At 41.9% G+C, this 18269-nt stretch overlaps 1 protein-coding gene across 3 annotated transcripts; it reads left to right on the top strand.

Moving 5' to 3' along the window:
• Positions 1-6694: 6694 nt before the first annotated feature.
• LOC147628248 (uncharacterized) lies at positions 6695-16370 on the top strand. 3 transcript variants are annotated; one of them, XM_086813313.1, is made up of 14 exons: positions 6695-6997; positions 8782-9034; positions 9600-9736; positions 9902-9999; positions 10132-10334; positions 10437-10529; positions 10613-10996; positions 11096-11497; positions 11740-11900; positions 12035-12111; positions 12373-12520; positions 12625-12774; positions 15424-15595; positions 15741-16370. In XM_086813313.1, the coding sequence occupies exons 1-14, from the start codon at positions 6980-6982 to the stop codon at positions 15776-15778; spliced, it is 2334 nt and encodes a 777-aa protein (XP_086669439.1). In that variant the 5' UTR covers positions 6695-6979; the 3' UTR covers positions 15779-16370. The 3 variants fall into 3 exon arrangements, with proteins under 3 accessions (XP_086669439.1, XP_086669437.1, XP_086669438.1); XM_086813311.1 differs by having other exon boundaries at positions 10613-11497; XM_086813312.1 differs by lacking the exon at positions 6695-6997 and adding an exon at positions 7894-8611 and having other exon boundaries at positions 10613-11497.
• Positions 16371-18269: the final 1899 nt, after the last annotated feature.

Below are 18269 nucleotides of genomic sequence, written 5' to 3'. Positions count from 1 at the left end.
ACGTGCTCCTGATGGAAAGTAAGCCTAAGATTCCTGGTATTGTGTCACAATCATAGGGGCCTCTATAGTCAACTAGGCCACCATCTACATACCAAAACAATATCCTGACAATCCGAGCATCACGTGAAGCCCAAGGTACTTAGTATTGTGTAACAATCATGGGGGACTCTATGGCCAATCGAGACACCATCTACATACCAAAATAATCTCTTGAGAATCCGAGCATCGCGTGAGGGATAGGATGATGCTGCTACTCCCACACAAATGTTAGAAGCACCACTCGACGACGTGGTACATATCTCTAAACCGCTTAACATCTTGCCACACACAATTGATGACATCTCAAAGCACGTTTCACACACGCGCCTCCACAATCATGCTTACCCTTCCCGTAACCAGTGTCAAAGAATGATCAAATCATTGGGAAACAAAACTACACATGCCACCTATAAACCCATAAAAACAAGACTTGGTTATTGTTTTCTTTATTATATTCTAGTGATGCCTACTTGAGCTATGCACTATAGCCATCCAACCAAACCCATCGCTGATGCCATGTGACCCCACAATCTCGTAAAAAATTATCATGGAGATGGAAACAGTGTTGCACAAAATGTGCATCATGTGAGCGATCATCTAATTGATATAGAAATGATACTCTTGAACAATGGCATGGGCTTCGGGGGCACTCTCTATCCCATCTACATGTGCCTCCGCATGGCGATAGCTAATGTGGACCATAATAGCAACCTGGTGAGGTTAGGGAGAGACAATTAGGACACAAAAAATCAATTAAGTAATATAGTTCAAACACGATACAAATAATATGAAGTGTAAGCATTACCTGCTCTGAGAAGTAATACTCAGATTTTATCTTCTAAAAAGGTGTGAAGGTGTAGTTCTCTACAAAATCGGCCACATAGACCACCACACCAATAGGAAACTCCACCATGTATGCTTGGAATTAAAGATCCTACTAGGTATGCTCAGAACTTATGATCCTTTCCAGGCATGCTAAGAGACCAACACACCAATAGGAAACTCCACCAGGCATGCTTATTGTTGGAACTGATGATCCTGCCACTTGGCACAATGAGTGCGCTGTATATAGGGGTAGATTTTCTCCCTAAATGTGGCTATGAAGGCGTATGTTTGTTCACCAGCTACAACTTCCTAGACTACCACCACTCTGGAGCCAGTGTGTCACATACACATAACATCGTCATGTCACTATCTCCTCATTATTTATTAAATTACAATTAATTTAATGGGCCTCTAACATTCATAAACCGTTAGATTTATAATTTTACCTTAGATCCACATTCTACTAATCTTTCCTAATCTAATCATCACCACCAGATCCATACAAATTTAGCATTTTAAATGGTAGATGTGGTGGGAGGACAAAATAGAACGTTTTTTAACAATTCAAATGTCATTAAATAATATAGAAAATAGTAGAATACATAAAAAATTACTTGATAAATCAAGTTAAGCTCTATGTTATGTGAATGTGTGATATATGCAAAGTGGGAACATCATATAAATAATAATGTAAAAGTTATAGGTAATTTAGTCACATTTAGTGTACTTGTCTAAACCTGCGAGACGAGATAGGGCCTATATACATTTTTTGTGCTGAAACAAAAGGGGCTTTGCAATTACTATTGGATATTTGATCGGATTATAGTTTTAGTTGCCCAACTTTGGATGTGATGTTTCCTTAGAAAACCTTGAAGTGAAACTCTTTGACTAACTGGAGAGAGATTGGCTATTCTTCTTGAAGAATTGCTTGTTTTGAAGGTAAACCCAAGGGCTCCCACTAAAGAAAACTAGATAAGCTCATCTTGCAACCACCCGCCGAGACAAACTCTAGAAGCCTAGATTCAATCATAGTACACATGTACGTCTAGAAATCCTTGATTGCTTCCAATGCAGTTAGAAGCAATGCAGTTGGATCCGTGCTGAAAATGCTGCCAGTGGGCCGGTAGAACAGGTGTTGCTGGAGTAGTCACAAAAGAGGGTTCCAATGCAGTTGGATCCTTGCTGAAAATGCTGCCAGTGGGCCGGTAGAACAGGTGTTGCTGGAGTAGTCACAAAAGAGGGTTCCAAACCACACAGCTTCTTGAGAAAAATAGATAGGTCTGGCATTGTAGAAGAGGCAAAGGTAGTAAGGTGTGTATGGTAGGATTTTGTAAGAACTGAAATCTGTGATATTAAATCTGAGATAGCAAAGTTACCAAGATTTTTACCCAATCATTAAAGGATAAAAGATAAAGGATGGATCTCAAATGGAAAGCTTTAGGGTTGATAAAGGATTGATAGAAGAGAGGATCTTCCTTTGAACATCCTCGTCTTTAATGCAGGCCAACACATGTTGGCATGCTTTGGATAGCATATCACTACAACAGAATGAGGGTGTAGCAGCGAAAATAACAGCGTTTTTATAACTAGAAGGGTAGGGAGATGTCGGGCTCATTTTGTTGTTGAAAAGCTGCTATTTTTGCTGCAACAAGATCGCTGCTCTTTTACAAAAAAAAATAGCAGTGAAATTTTGCTGCCCAAAGCAGCAGCGATAGAATTGCGTGAAAAAAAAAGCTGGGGCTGATAGGGGAGTCATCACAGGACTCCCCTATCGGCCCCAACTTTAAAAAAAAAATACAAATACAGTAAAACTAAAATAAGTTCATGTCCTACTCATCGTCATGGACACATGTAATGTAAAACTTTACAAATACAAAAGAGGACAATTGTAATTCATGGTTTTTATTCATGTCGTAATTCTATTATAATACTTGGCGAAATTACATAAGTGTATGAGTCCAAAAAGGTCATATAGAAAATAAAGCATAATGAAAATCTATGGAGTTAGGGGCTACATTGAGGGGTTTTACATCTCATGCATTTTGATTATTATTGTCCCTTGGGTTGCAGCTCCACCCTCTTTTCTCACATTTTCATTACTTCTTGCTTGCCCATTTGCACCATCGTTTGTAGTAACACCGTTTCTAGTAACGTGATCCTAAAACACAATAAAACTAACGCAAGTGAAAATCACTTTTGCAAAAACAAAGAGATTATGGGTTTAGGAATGTACTTACTTGCCATGCTTGCGAAGCATGTCCTCCAGTAATAACAATCGATACTTCGTCTTGACCCTTTTAAAGAGAGCTTCCAAACCCGTTGTTATGCAAAATTATATTCATCTTTCGTAAGAGGGCGGTCCATTGCTTTAAGATATAAACATACAAACAAATGTTCATTTATAATTGTATTGTTATTTAAGGTAACCTTTTTTAATTAAAAGATAAGATACAGTTTGAGGCTAATATATACTTACAAAGATTGTTGGGATATCTACTCCTCCTTTACGTGTAACATCGTATCGCAAGTTATTTACCATCTATCAAAGAAGAAACATAAATACTTAAAACTTTTATGCATACTCTTAAGCATGCCTAGGTAGCACCCGACATGCATTGGAAGCTACTGGCATGCCTACGTAGCTACCAGCATGCATTGGAAGCTATCGGCATCCCTAGGTAGTTTGCGACATGCAATGGAAGCTACTGGTATGCATTGGAAGCACTCGACATGCATTGGAAGCTACCGGCATGCCTAGGTAGCTACCAGCATGCATTGGAAGCACCCGACATTAGAAAGTAGACAATCCATGAAAATGTTTGTTAGAAAATTGATAAGGAGAAATTTAATTTGTTTAATTTTTAAAAAATGTGTTTAACTTGTAAGGAAATCTAATTTGCACTCGGTAGTGAAGGAAATGCCATACTGGCTTTGCACCTCTAGGGTGTGTTGGTGGATAGGCATTGAACTGAATTCCTTTTTTTCTGTTCATGGAATTTTCCCTCAATTTTTTTAAATAAAACAGTAAGTGAAGGAAAAAGCATTTACTTCAAGCCGGTATAAAGTAGACAATATCTACCTTAGGTAGTCTAGTAAGATGCTTACATAAAAGCAAGCCTCTAGAGAAGACCATACAGATGCTATAACAAGTAAAAAAAAATAGACACTAAAAAGCATGGTACCCAACGTTGGATGTTGTAACAAGTATGGCTACCCAAGCATGCTAAAGAGCAAAGATAAATTCAACTGGCAGGCTGGTGCTTTGTCCAGAAGAGACTTACACTACTGTAGTGGCTGGCCACTATGTACGCATAGATGAATGATGCAATGACCATCATCACTATGAAAGACCGAACAACTCCATGGCGTCTACTAGTTGCTACTACTAGCTCAGCCTCATCTGATGATACAGCTTCCAACTAGTTGGCGGTATTTTTCCCTAGCCTCTGTCGTGTTGTTGCTTATGGAAGTTCAACGTATCTTCAGAGCCACGCCCGGAGGCAAGTGTGGCGGTTCTCGTACGAGGGAAAGCTGTTGAGCCTTAACGTGAGCACCCTCTCCGTGTGTTGGCGGTGGCCATTAAGCTCCCCAATGACCTCACACTACTAGGAAACATGAAGCAAAAGGAGATGTGGTCTAACATGGCCGCATCGGGCCTCCTCGTTCTCACCATAATGGTCAATGTGAGCATGCAAATACAAAGTGGTATGATATCCTCCATTACCGAGCATGTCATACTCCTAGCATCCATGGTTCTCTGCACCTTTGCGTTTGCAATCTTGTCCATGGCCTTTGATGTTCGTGATTGTATCCACTCCAAGCATTATAAGGTGAAGAATGTCAACTACGATGACAAATCTCTACTATCTAGTTGGGAACATTTAAGGAATGAAGCCTCCACCACATGGATGATAGCGGTGATGTGACATATGTGGTGGCCCTCTCTCTGATTGCAGCTTCCATAGGCAGCCTACGATGCTTGCACACAAAAGCAAGCACCTAGAGAAGACACGTGTGGGTACCCAAGGTCTAAGAAAGGCGTGCTACCTAAGATAACCAAGGCAATAGGCAGTACATTGAGCACCCTTAATAAAGCTAAGCAAGAAATTATAAAATTTAATTCCAGAGAGATCTTGCAGAATAACTAGGGTTTTCTTGTAGAAAAAATCAGCCCCCCCCCCTTTCCTTCTTCCTCCCATGGCCATAGTAGAGGAGAAATCCCAACACCGAATTCAGCTCCTTTCGGTGCATCTAGGCACGGCCACTCCGTCAATCCATCAAGGGCCTGTTGATCAGAAGGAAGTCTACCTAAGCGCTACCGTGGTGCAATTGGATGACAATGGACTGGTTGTTAGAGGTTCCAAGTCTCTTTGTTGTCGAAGATCCTTGTTGGAGAACACTGAGCATCGACGAGCCCGGCAACATCTGGAGATTCTGAACCCTGTGGAAATGTTGAAAGACAGGCTTTAGGACCTTGCCATGCGGCAACTCTAGGCCATCGTCAAAGCTTAAGCTCGCCATATGAGTATATAATTGTATTGAATTTCTTTACCCTTTGCCCCCTTTGTAGTAGCATATAAACCTTAGATGTGTCAGGTAGAATGTTATTTAAGATCCCTATTTAGATGTTTTTAAAAAATGAAGATTGTAAAATCTATCGTCTTTTTTTAGACAAAGACATGAAGGGAGGGAAAAATCCCTGCCCCCCCCCCCAAATTCCCGAACACAGAATGGGCTCGATTCCCACCTTTCCAGTTTCTTCCGGGAATGGTGAGGTTGTGGCTGTTCCCTACCTCTTCCTAATTTGACACGTTAATTAAACTTGTGGCCCCCTACCTCATCATGTTGTATTAACTACTATTAATATCAATATTATGAGTGAAATATATTTTTAAGGTGTGCAGCTATTGAAATTTTTTGTCTATTATCTTGAAGTACTGTCTGAAAAAGCACGTTTAATCCATTCACAATTCTATTGTTCAAAATTTGTCATGAATGTTAGTCACAATTGGTTGCTGTCGTTGCTAATTATAGCCACCATCCAACATGCTTTCTGCAACAACGGTGATGTGGTGACTGCGAAAGAATCCTCCCTCAGAATGCATACCAGGAGGCCAATGTTGGATGCTCCTAATGCCCATTCTGGGCGTTTACGGACTCATTCTGCATCTGAGCATCTGAGATGCCTCAAGTTGCCTAACCTGTAGAATGGGTGCCTCTTCACTCATTCTGTAGTTCAACAGTCACTCAAGTAGTATCAGACTAACGACTTAATGCATTACTTTAACTTCTAAATGACCCAACGGCCAAAACTTTGACAACTTGCATTCGATTTGCACACTCCTCTTTGGTTGACAAGTAAGAAGTTTTTGCTAATATTCATGCCTTTTATTGATTGCAGCCTATGCGGTCGTAGTGTCATCAACTTGGGCACACAAAAACATTGACACAAATACTTTGATGGCATAGCACCCTTTCCAAGTATGTTTACAAATTCATGTTTATTCGATCACTTAAGGTTTGTTCAAGCACACTCATGCACTTGTACATTTGCGAATAAAGTTACCTAAGCATTCTCATTGTACAAGATGCCCCATTTCAGCTAATGATAAAAGCAAAGACACATAGCTCACTATCAGTGCAAAATTTAGCAAATCTAATGATAAAAACGGAGACACATAGTGAGCTATCATTGTAAAATTTAACAAAGCCTTATACATACGGATTAAGATACCCAAGCATCCTAGTTCAGGAGGATTTCAATGTGAAAAATTGCAACTCTCAGCTTCTGGTATTTGGAAGAAAGCTACCCAAGCATCCTATTTCGATGTGCAACTCTCAGCTTCAAGCCGTCGTTTTTACTGAAGCTTGCTCGTATTGTGAATCTTCCAACTGGGAAGAGATGCAGCGGAGAGATCGTATGCAAAAACTGCAAAGAAGAAGGTAATGAAGAGGTAGATAAAGAAGATGATAATGAAGCAGCGGGCTTGTGTGCAGCTGTAGAAAGGAAGAACGAATTCAGGCAAACTGATGAAAGGCAGAAGTTCCGGCAGCTGCAGAACACAAGGAGCCAAATTGCAGGTACGGGAAAAGTCCACCGATCAACAGGAAGGCGATGAAGATAATGAAGAAGGTCATCACAAAAGGAACTCTAGCTATGGTGCTGAAATTTGTTGCAGGAGGAAAAAATGTAGCTGTTGTGTTGCAAGAGAAAACCCATACGTACGGCGCTGGAATACGCCACCGTGCCTGCAGCACATTTCGACTCCAGCAGTTCTCGGCAGCGCCAAAACTGCTAGTTCCGCTGAATATCATTCCTTAGCATGAAAGAACCTTAGCACGAAATAAATCCTTAGCTATGGCGCAGGCGGAATCTGCTGCACGAAATAAGCCCTACATATGTCGCCGACATCTGCTGCAGGGATGGTGCAATTTCCGGATCCCTTTGCAAGTTGCGATGGGGACATGGAGAAAGGAAAAGCCGGATTGGCTGTTACGGTCTGTTTTGACTTTTTGTTGTCTGCGTGCACACAGGCACAGCATTACGTTTGGACCTTGAAGAAGGGTCTCGCTGACAATGGGATGCGGAAGCTCGATGACGAATGTCTGTGTTTAGCTTGACCTCAGAACAGTTATGAAGCATCGGAAGTCCGAGGGACAAGAGATCCTTCTATTTTTGTTCTGTACCCTGTTCCAACGGATAGGAAGCGCCGACCAGGCGACCGCGACATCCACCGGCAAGAAAGGGGGGTGTGCGACACTGTGCGTGCAAACGCTTTGACCGAAAATTCACCCTAGGGCTAGGGTTGGGATTTCTGCTACTTAGGTTAGGGTTTCTGTTACTAGAGTTTGGGTTTGTGCTCTGATCATCATCACTTGAGGGTTTTCTGTAATTCACGGTTTCTCACAGACTTCCTGCGATTCTGCAGTCGTTAGGGTTAGGGATTCTGCTGTAATACACATGGTAAGGGTCAGGGGTTTCTCATGTGACCTGATGGAGGTTGGAAAAGAACATTTCTTCCATTCTAGATGGCGGTGGAGATTCACCTGGACGATTAGCCTGCTGGCGATGGCGTAGAAAGGGGTTAAGATGGAGGTTAACCGGTTGGCACTGGGATTAAGGCAGGGCAGCACCGCCGAATAAGGCGGGGCAGATTCTCCGAAGAAACCCAGATTATGCGAAGTCAGTAGGCCCTCCCTGGCGGATCAGCCAAACTTCTTGCCCGAATATCCAGAGGATTGTGCGCACTGCTGCCATGACGTCACTGTCGCAGCGGGGCAATGGCTCCCATATTCATTACTCTGCAGAATAGATATTGGCAATCGCTCTGCAAATCTTGCACGCACGCAAACTAGGGGTTTTCTCTGCTGCAGAGCCAAATCTTTCCATCAATCTGTACGTAATTTAGGCTCAGTCTGCGCTCAATTAGGGCTTGCAGAGTTTTTCTTGTTCTTGTAGTCTCTGACGGTCTGCATGCAACTAGAGGTTGGCATGCAGTGATTAGGTCAGATGTAGAGCCTTTTAATGATTAGCATCCAGTTTAAGATCGCTTGCTTTTAAAGAGCAGTTCTAGGCCGGTCTTTTTTTTTTTTTGGGGGTTCCTGCCGCTGTTTTGCTGTAAATGAATTGCACAGTTCATTCCGTCTTCTACAGCGCTTTCCCGGCTCTGCTTCCCCTTGATTGCTTCACCTTCACCAAGCTAGAGCCATATCCTCATCCTATTGAAAGCTGACATAACTCAGAATGGTAAGAGCATCGCTAGCCCCCTCCAAACCGTTGGATATGCTTCTACACAAGTTTTTGCAATGCCGCTGCTGCTGTTTGTGTTGAAAACGCACCTTGCTGTGACATGCAACTTCTTGTGCTAGAATTACTTCTCTTCTTGATGTTTGTTTTTCATGTGTATCTGCATGCAGGCCAATGAATTGAGCCCTGCACCCTCCTTCCGTAAAGATTTAAGGACCACGCCAGCCTCCCCCAACAACTCTCTGCTGCAAGATGGACATACGGTCCTGGAGGACAATGGTGGCGGTTGCAAGCGAGTTCTTGTCGCAGAGGATGCCACCAAGGAGCCTTCTGACTTTCGCCTCATCTGGGTTCTCAATAACGTAGTCAAGCCTGGTGATTTGGTGACTGTCGTTGGCATCCTTTACCACATCAACACTCCAAGTAAGCTTTTCTCAGACATTTCACGCTATATCTGCAAGTGAGGTTCCATGCCTGTTGGTCTCAGTTCTCATCTCCTTCACATTATAAAGCCTCCTAAATCTACTGTTTGAGAACTCTTGCGATGTTGAAGGCTTTTGCCATCTTTGCAAGGTGTCGTTTCTCGGATGCGGGGTCACTGCAGGATGCATAGTGTGACACCTTAAGAGTATAGGAAATGGAAACGCACTTCAACAAGGGTGTTCTTGGGGGGACTAAAAATCGAAGACATCAAAAAGAACTCACGGATTCAAACGTTCAATAACTTAATGAATGTAAACAAATTTCAATCGAAGCCTAAAGGTCCATCATCCATCCAAGTCTCCAAATATAATATAATATACTAAGCAACCCACATCCAGGACTCAATCAAGATGAGACTGTTTTTTAAACCAGGTAACCAACATCCAAGATTCGATCAAGATGAGACTTTTTTTAAAAAAAGTCTTTACCAAAAACTCTAGAATCTTGATTGTAGATTCTGTCAGTGCGCTTGAGGGGAAGTGATTTTAATTGCGTCTGTCTGCAGTGGGCTACAAGTCTCAGGCAAATCTGTCAGATTTTATGGGCACAAATAAAAGAGCTCTGGAAGCAGAGGTAAATAAGAAGCTGGTTCATTTCGAGGAGAAATTCCAACCACTAGCAGAGTTGTGTGACAGTGGCGGGGTAAGTCAGTTTTCTATCACTAATTCTCCCATTGTTCTACTGCTTTTTGGACTTGTGCTGGAGCTGATGCTGGATTGTGTAAACGGTCCATACAAACAAGCCCACAATGCTTTGAAATATGTTGAGACCTTTTAACATGTACCCTCATCATGTTGAATACGACAGGTATACCTGAACATCACTATAACAGCAGGGACTCCCCTGAAATCAGTTCTCGTGAAAGAGGTCTCCAAGCTAAAAGCCACGCATGTTATTCTTGATTGGTAAATTCTTAATATTGCTTACTCTCTGAAATCATTTGTTACTCTACTACCATGACAAGGCTGTCTGAGAGCTTAGCGTTTTGGAATGGGCTGTTCCTCTACCACGATTAACTGGCTCTTTCTGTGAACCAGGAATTTGAGAAAAGATAGAAGGTATTACAAAGAGCATCTTGACTGCAGCGTGGTTGCGGTCTCTGAGAAAAATCAGTTAGAACATGTTCGAGATGGCAATAGCCTGTCATCAATAACTATGCCAAGTACCCCACACTCAGTTGCAACTTCCTATACATGTGGTAGCGATAGTATTCCTTTTTCTGACCCATCCAGTTATACAGGTTTGATTGCAATGGTTGAAGTCTAAATCTAAAGCTTCCAGAATTCATTAGTGGTTATGCAAGTGCTAGCTTTTGATAAACACAACATGCCGCCTACTGCAGGAGAAACCGGGGCTACAACTCAATTTCTCACGTCTATGAGGGAAGATTTCGTGACCTCTTTCAAGTCTCTCTCCTATGCAAACCTGAATAAAGGTAAGTAATCTCTGACCCCCCTCTCCCTTTTTTGAACTTCTGTGCAGATAGAAGGATTGAAAGGGTGCCTGACTTTTCACCAGAGTCCAAGTCAAGTGGATCCGTATCGTCTTCTTCAACCTCACCGGAGAACTCTTATAATGACCTGTCTACGTTCAACTCACATCAAGGAGCATCAGAATTAGAAACTATATATTCATCAACTAAAATATTGTCATCTCCCATGGAAGATGCAGGTCACAAAATCCTGAACACGAATGCTTCTTTGTCTTCTGCCCTTTCAATGTCTTGTTCTTCTGATCAAATACCTTCAGAGTCTTCGCAGAAAGAAGGTGTTATCTCCGTGCATCCGAGAAGACCATCTCGTCCCCTAAATGAACTGATTAAAACTCTCGAGTATCAAATTAATTCTAATAAGGGGGCTGAGAGCAGGCCTACAGATTTGCATCAATCAGCACCTCTGGAAGGTGAGATAGCTCAGTTATCTGAAAATGTGGTGGATACTGCTGACGAGCAACATGAAAGTCATACTGAGCATTTCCTATCTCTTAACTGGAACAACCCAGTGGATGGAACAGTCAGCGTTCTGGGAAAAAACTTGGCACAGCCTCCACCACTATGTTCAGTCTGCAGGCTTAAATCACCAGAACTTGGAAAGTCTCCAAAAGTATACAATTGGGAGGAGCTCAAAGCTGCAACTAATGACTTCTCAGCTGAGAATTTAATAGTTGAAGGTGGAATTAGTTTTGCGTACAAAGGTACTCTACAGGAAGGACAAATTGTCACCATAAAGAAGTTGAAATCTTGGAGTCTTCAAAGTGATTTCCAGTTTACTGCAGAAGTTGAGGCTTGGAGCAGTGCACAACACAGGAATATAGTCAGGCTGATAGGTTACTGTGTTGAACACAATGAGCGTGCTCTTGTATACGAGTATGTGTGCAATGGCTCCCTGGATTGGCACCTTTCAGGTGGCCTTGTCTATTCGTTCATATTCATCAGCAGCACAATAATGCATTCTAAGGCCCTTTACAGACACAAGGTTGCCCAGGTGCCAGGCTGTCTGGTCCGTCTTGACGGCCCACCAGCCTTGGATGGGGGATCCCCACTGTCCAAGCCCCAGTCCGTTCGATGTGGGTGGGGCTTTACAATGCAACAATAATCTTAATGAAGTAGCTGCTTTAACAACAGTACCGTTTCTTGCAAAATGCAGGTCATAATGGTGGCGTGCTGGAGTGGTCATCCAGGTACAAGATTGCTATCGGAGCTGCAAGAGGTCTGCGATATCTTCATGAAGAATGTCGTGTTGGCTGCATTGTGCACCGCGACATGAGGCCTAACAATATACTGTTGACACATGATTTCACAGCAATGGTATAACACATTCTTTGTTCTTCATGAGTATGCTTCTACAAGAACATGATCGTATGGGTTGATACTAACACAATAGAAAACAGTTGAATTTTAACTAGCGAAATAGTAATGTTCTGTTCAATGGACGTGTCAAGGTTGGAGACTTTGGTCTTGCAAAACTGATATCGAAAGTAGATGAGGCGATTGAGACCCAAGTGATTGGCTCGCTAGGGTGAGAAGACTTGTAACTTTTCATTAAAGAAAAAAAGTGGTTCATGTAATTATATTACAGGCATTATAGTTCAAACTTGTGCTTCCTCGTTGGGCAAGGGCCCACCGACATCAATTTTGCATTCTTGAACTCATGTCTTGTGCTGTGCCACAATGGATTTGAGGAAAAAGAAAATTGTATTAAAATTTTCTCCCAGGTAATGCAAAAAAGTCAATTTCCAGGTCATAAACTTCCTCTTAGACCGTTTCATGGTGGTTGTAGATTTGTGGCACCAGAATATGCCAAGTTTGGTCAGGTGACATCCAAAACAGATGTGTACTCATTCGGTGTTGTACTGCTGGAGCTAATCAGTGGACGTAAAGCCATCGAGTTGCAACAACCAAAAGGAGAGGTTTCTTTGATAAAATGGGCAAGTGAATTTCATGTCTTGTTTTGGTTCTATGTTACTCAGTCACATGTCTTATACAATCTTATGCACAATGTCTGTGCTAAAGTGTTCTGTTGGGATGACAGGCAAGGCCAAAGCTACGTCAACATCGGATTCATGAGCTTGTAGATCAGAAGGTTGTAGACTCATTGGATATGTATGAGCTGAACAGAATGGTGAAAGCAGCTTCACTTTGCATAAAGAAGGATCCATTGAAACGACCTGGCATGAGTGAGGTGAATTTGTTATGCCTATACCTTAAAGTCTTCTCCAGTTGTGCAACATTTACTTTGTTTTGTCACCCTTTTTATTCATTTGGCCCTTCTTTTTTGAAATGGGAGGCAAAGGCACAGATGGCTAAGCCATTATTACAGCTCAGGCATAATTTGTGTTGAGGAGAAAATTAGTAGAGGTTTGTTCGTGCAAAGTAGCTATTTAGTATGAAGAGAAGTCTATAGTTGGATAGGAAATTTGCAGCTTTCTTTCTTTTAAGTATTGTGCATTTCGTGCTGTATGGAACTTTCTGTGTGCATAAGGTGAAAGCTTCAGGTCAAGTGTAACCGGCGAGCATGGATTTTGGACACTTAACAATCTACTTAATAAACACAGTTATTCATAAAAGAAAATGCCTAAGGCCAGCACCACCACATTGGGGTCAACCCCGCTCTTTAGATATTTTATTTAGTACAAGCTTGTGAGTGATCCTTTGGACCACTAGATTGCCAATAGAACAAAATGAAATGAATACATTGAACAAACAATACTTTGTAGCTGTCGCTGAAGATCCATAGGTCTATAGATGTCTCTCTTCAAGAGCCTTCCAAGGGCCAAAACACGCTGTGAGCAGCAATTACTTTCTTGCTACTGGTCTTCTCACCTTCTAGAAGCCTTGATAGGGATTTTTTTGCCGCTTTGAGCTTTTCTAACAATCCTTTGTGGTGGATATTGTTAAAGATCCAGCGGTTCCCAAATCTCTTTTTGAGAGCCTTCCAAGGTGGCCAAAAGACCCTCCGGACAGCAATACGTTCTTGCTATATCTGGGTTCAAGACTCCTCTGTAGATGTCTTGCTATAGTAGGTCCACTCATTGCTTCTATAGTTATCTTGCCATAGTAAGCATCAAAATCAACATCTCTCTATAGTTATCTGCTACTATAGTAGATGGTTGTGTTTTTCTATAGCAGTCTCTTCTGTGGCTGTTTTGCCCCCTCATTGCTTCTATAGTTGTCTTGCCATAGTAAGCATCAAAATCAACATCTATCTATAGTTGTCTGCTATAGTAGATGGTCTTCTTTTTCTATAGCTGTCTCGCTGTATCTGGGTCCTCAGTCTCTTCTATGGCTGTTTTGCTATTGTAATAAGCATCAAAATCAACATCTCTACTGTTGTCTTGCTATAGTAGGGTCCTTAGTCAACATCTCTAAATGTCTTGCTATAGTGAATGGTCTTCTAGCTCTATAGTGGTCTTGCTATAGTAGGGTCTTCAATCCACATTACTATACCTGTCTTGCTTTAGGAGACCGTTTTCAATTGAATCTTTATACTTTATTTTTGCACATTAATTTTAACAAGAATCTTCATATCCAATTAAAACTTCAAGGAATCATAACCAATCCATTGCTTGGGGCGAAACAAAGCAACTATCCACTCACGTTAAGTGCACTTGCACTTCTTCTAGCCATGTAGATGGCCAATGCGTACCATTCGATACACTGCTTTATTTTTTACGTGTTCCATACTGTACATTTGTCCATGCTATCCATATTGCTTTGCATATTAGATACTATGTGCTCTCACCATCTATGCATTTCCACAATGCTTATGTCGAGCATAAGTTATCCTTGCTGCATCCTTATAGACTGCTTTATATCCACATGGTGTCAAATTGGCTGTTCAATTATGCCCAAACATAGCTTTTACATGGCTTCAACAAATTACTTGTTGCAGCCTTATAGCCTGCTTTATATCCAAATTGGTTGTTCAATTAATGCCCAAACATCGATTTTACTTCAACAAAATACTTGCTTTGTTGCCAACCATGAATTCATGGCATATATACCAATGCATCAATCATATGTCTTCTGACATGTCTAGCATCATATCATCATATTCCAAAAACTCATCCATACAAGAATCTCATGATTTGTGATGCTCACAAGATCTTTCAAAGCTTGAACATGGGTGTGCTCCTGGCACGATTGGTGTGATGGACAACTTCGGATGATTTGGGCAGGGTGGTGCTTGGTGGCGTCTCATTTATTGATACATTCTTGCCCGTCCCAGACTGGAACCTTTTTTCTGCCAATGCATAAGTCCTATCACCTTGGCCCTTATGCACGTCATTGCTCTTTTTGTTGATGATTCAGTTGTAACCCTCTTTGGCTGTGGACGACCCTGCCGTGGGGTCTACTACCTTGTCTTTTCCCACTGAAACTCACATCCTAAACATGATTGCTTTCTTTAGCATCCTTTCTCTTTGCACCAACTTCACTCTTGTTTAACTTGGTGAAGGGTGCTTAAAAGATTCAGATTCAGAAAAAGAATCCCCACCCCTCCTGCCGCCCGCCCTCCTCCTCCCTTCCTCCGTGCGCTGCAACAGCACAGCATCTGTTACTTTGTGTTTGAAAGCATCTACTCTCTCTCCCCCCACGCCCCCCTGTTGCACTACCGCAATAGCACAGCTTCTGTTGTTTTCTATTTGAAAGCATCGACTCTCTCTCTCTCTCTCTCTCTCTCTCTCTCTCTCTCAGTAGAGTGCTCGTTTGAATAATGCCCAAAGCTCAATGTTGAGCTGTTTTGTGTCTTTATCTTTTGACGAGCATCAATTAGTATTAGTATGAAAAGAATATGCACATAACAGATTTCCTTTCTGGCTGTGATTATTAGGTCCTTCGAATTTTGGAGGATGATTTCAGTGTACTGTCAAATGAGAATCCACAAGAAAATTTCCCCATTACTAGTTCTATCAAACCCACTTACAAGATTCAGAGCCAAGAAAATGAGAAGTTCCATCAGCCTGTGGACAGATTTGACAGAACGAGCAAAAGAGTTACAAAAGGTATATCTTTTATCTATATGATGAGAATCTTCTTCCTAGAAAAATCACTTGCAGGCTAAGTTGCATTCTGATCTCTTTAGTTCTTTGCCTAATGCCCTAAGAAGAACACCTTCACTTCTGAGATCTTGTGCACATGTGTATCCAGTCCCGCGGAGTTTGCGTAATTGGGTCAGGAACACTTGATACTTGTCTGGTCTCAAAGCACCTTGCATTGATGATGGACTGAGTAGCAGAGAAAACATGGCTTCAGGCATGGGTCAACCACTGGGAAAAATTATACTCACTTGCTGCATGTGATGCTATCTGAGATCAGATCTCTCCTGCATTGTTGTCGGCGTAGTTGGAAGTTGGCTTAGGTGGGCGGTGTCTTCTGTAGCCACCATATGTTACTAAAACTCATATAGATGAATCATGCAGGGCTTATGAGTAGCTACACCCTAAAACTGTTAGGGAACACCCTTTTGACTTGTATACTGCTTTCACTAGATGTGTAAACATCATGGTTGCATAGAAACACGAGTCAAATTCTGTAAATGTTTCGTGCATATGGAACACACTTCTTATGCATTAAAATAGAAATGGGGCCCAGAAACCAATGCAGGTTCTTTTCTGGCCCGTTTCCCTGTGTGTTCCTTACATTGTATATGCCCTGCCCACAGCCGTCAACCTGCCCGTACACCTGTGCATTAATCCCATACGCTGCATAGCAAAATAAAAGGCAGAGTTGGGGGCTGTTTTCAAGTGGGTTTGGTGAATTTTACTGTTATTACTGTTCTGACTTGTTTTTACTGTTCTTTTTTTCCATGTGTTGTCTGAGTTCTCAGGAGTTACGATTTTAGATACTGTGTATTTGCACTACTTTTGAACCCAAGTTGATTTCAAACCCCCTTCGTTGTATGAAATGTTTAATGCTTCTGAATGGTAACGAATGCTTCTGAAACGTGTTTTGTACAAGCCAAACAGCTGCAAGATGACATGCTAGAACAAGAGGTAGAGCTCCTTGTTGGGCATATGTTTGCATGAATCACAGTTTCCCAGCCAGTTGCGCCCTGAGTAGTCCTCAAAACGCGTGCAACCCGAATGCAACCTGCAATGCTTCACTGTGCCAGATGATGTGGAGGCAAATTACAGCTTTTCAGTACCAAGATTTCAAATTCAATCAAATTATTGCAGTCAGTTGTATAGCCCACTTGGCATGTACCTGAAAGCAAATACACCACACAACTCGGCAAAGCCCAGTATGACTGTAGGGCACTCAGAAAGAGAGACGATCAAGTGATGGCTAACTCCAGGGCCTGAATCATCTGAACTAGCTCTACCAATTCAACTTGTTAACCAAACATATAGACCAGCACATACATATACACTTATTCATTAGCCCATTCACATCGATTCATGTGTCACAACCCTTCTGAAAAACAATACAGTTCTTGGAATTCCAAATCTCCCACAAACAGCAGAATGTAACTATATTAAAAATCAAATCGACATGTCCAACACTGGTTGTCCATCTCTCTAGTAACCAGTCTCCCCTTTGTCATTGTACCCTTAAGTTACTATGGCTCCATTTTCCAATCTTGGACTAGGCACTCCTAATGGCAGGAAAGTCCCAAAATGCATGCTTCCCATCTTTCAATGCAGTCTTACATCTAGGACATCATCCATCCACTGGTAAAATTCCTATGTACCAATTTAGATCCAATAGGCAAGGCAACCATGCACACTCTCCACAAAAAAACCCGAGTTTTAGTAGGCATTTCAATCTCCCATATTGCCTTCCATTTCTTAGTCCAACAGCTCGAACTCCAACTCACTCTCTAGATTTTATTACAATAGATGACACATTCTCAGTGCATTGTACAGAGCTGTGGTTGTACCTCTGTCCAACTTGGATCCATTAAACCAGATCCAGTCCCTTACCTAGCAAGATTCATCCACTATTGTGGAGGTCCAACCTTTCTGTACCTCCTCCAAAACATGTCTAACAAGTTGCCCTTTCCTATGAGACAAAGCAAGCTCCACTTCTAGCTGCTCAGGTTCCTTCCACCCAATTAATGCCCCAAAGCTAAGAGGATCAAAGTTGTGAGTCCACCAGATCCCTAGACAAAGCAAAGAATTCCCTGAGGCCCTACAACATCCATCCCAAACCATTAATTCCAACATCGCTTTCCATTTGGTACAAAGCATCCTTCAAAAGAGGGACCCTGTGATCTTAAGAGAATCATCAGAAAAAAGTTTGTCTGTCCCCAACCTAGGCCTTGCCAGACACCTACAAAATAGATAGTTGAGATACCTACAAAATAGATAGTTGAGCAGTCCACTAGTTCTTTTAGCATCCTTGTCCAAATTTCCTTCTGCTGAATACGCTTGGGTAGAAGCAAAGCCAACCTGGCAATTGTATGCGAACAAAGATGAAGAATACCCAAGCCTCCTTCACTTTTAGGCAGACTAAGTTTGTCCCAAGCAAACAAGGCCAATGCCTTTTTATTGGACCCAGTATTTGAAAAGATGCAGGGGGGAAGAGAGCTTGAGCTATTGCAAGCACACACACACACACACACACACACAAAACCCTAATAGAGAACACACAAGGTGAGAGGCTGAAAATCTTCTTCTACTTCACATATACAAGATAAGAGTACACATAATATGAAAGGTACTCAACCAATACATA

Source organism: Cibotium barometz, chromosome 19 (assembly GCF_041138505.1).
Source record: "Cibotium barometz isolate CiBa-2024 chromosome 19, ASM4113850v1, whole genome shotgun sequence".
NCBI lineage: Eukaryota > Viridiplantae > Streptophyta > Polypodiopsida > Cyatheales > Cibotiaceae > Cibotium > Cibotium barometz.
Note: the sequence above shows the minus strand (reverse complement) of the source record. Positions and strands in the feature narration are given on the sequence as shown.

Excerpts from the sequence above, each read along its gene's own strand:
- LOC147628248 (XM_086813311.1), top strand. Across the intron at positions 9,737-9,901 it reads AGTTGTGTGACAGTGGCGGG|GTATACCTGAACATCACTAT; the intron begins GTAAGTCAGTTT and ends TGAATACGACAG. Across the intron at positions 12,775-15,423 it reads AACGACCTGGCATGAGTGAG|GTCCTTCGAATTTTGGAGGA; the intron begins GTGAATTTGTTA and ends TGTGATTATTAG.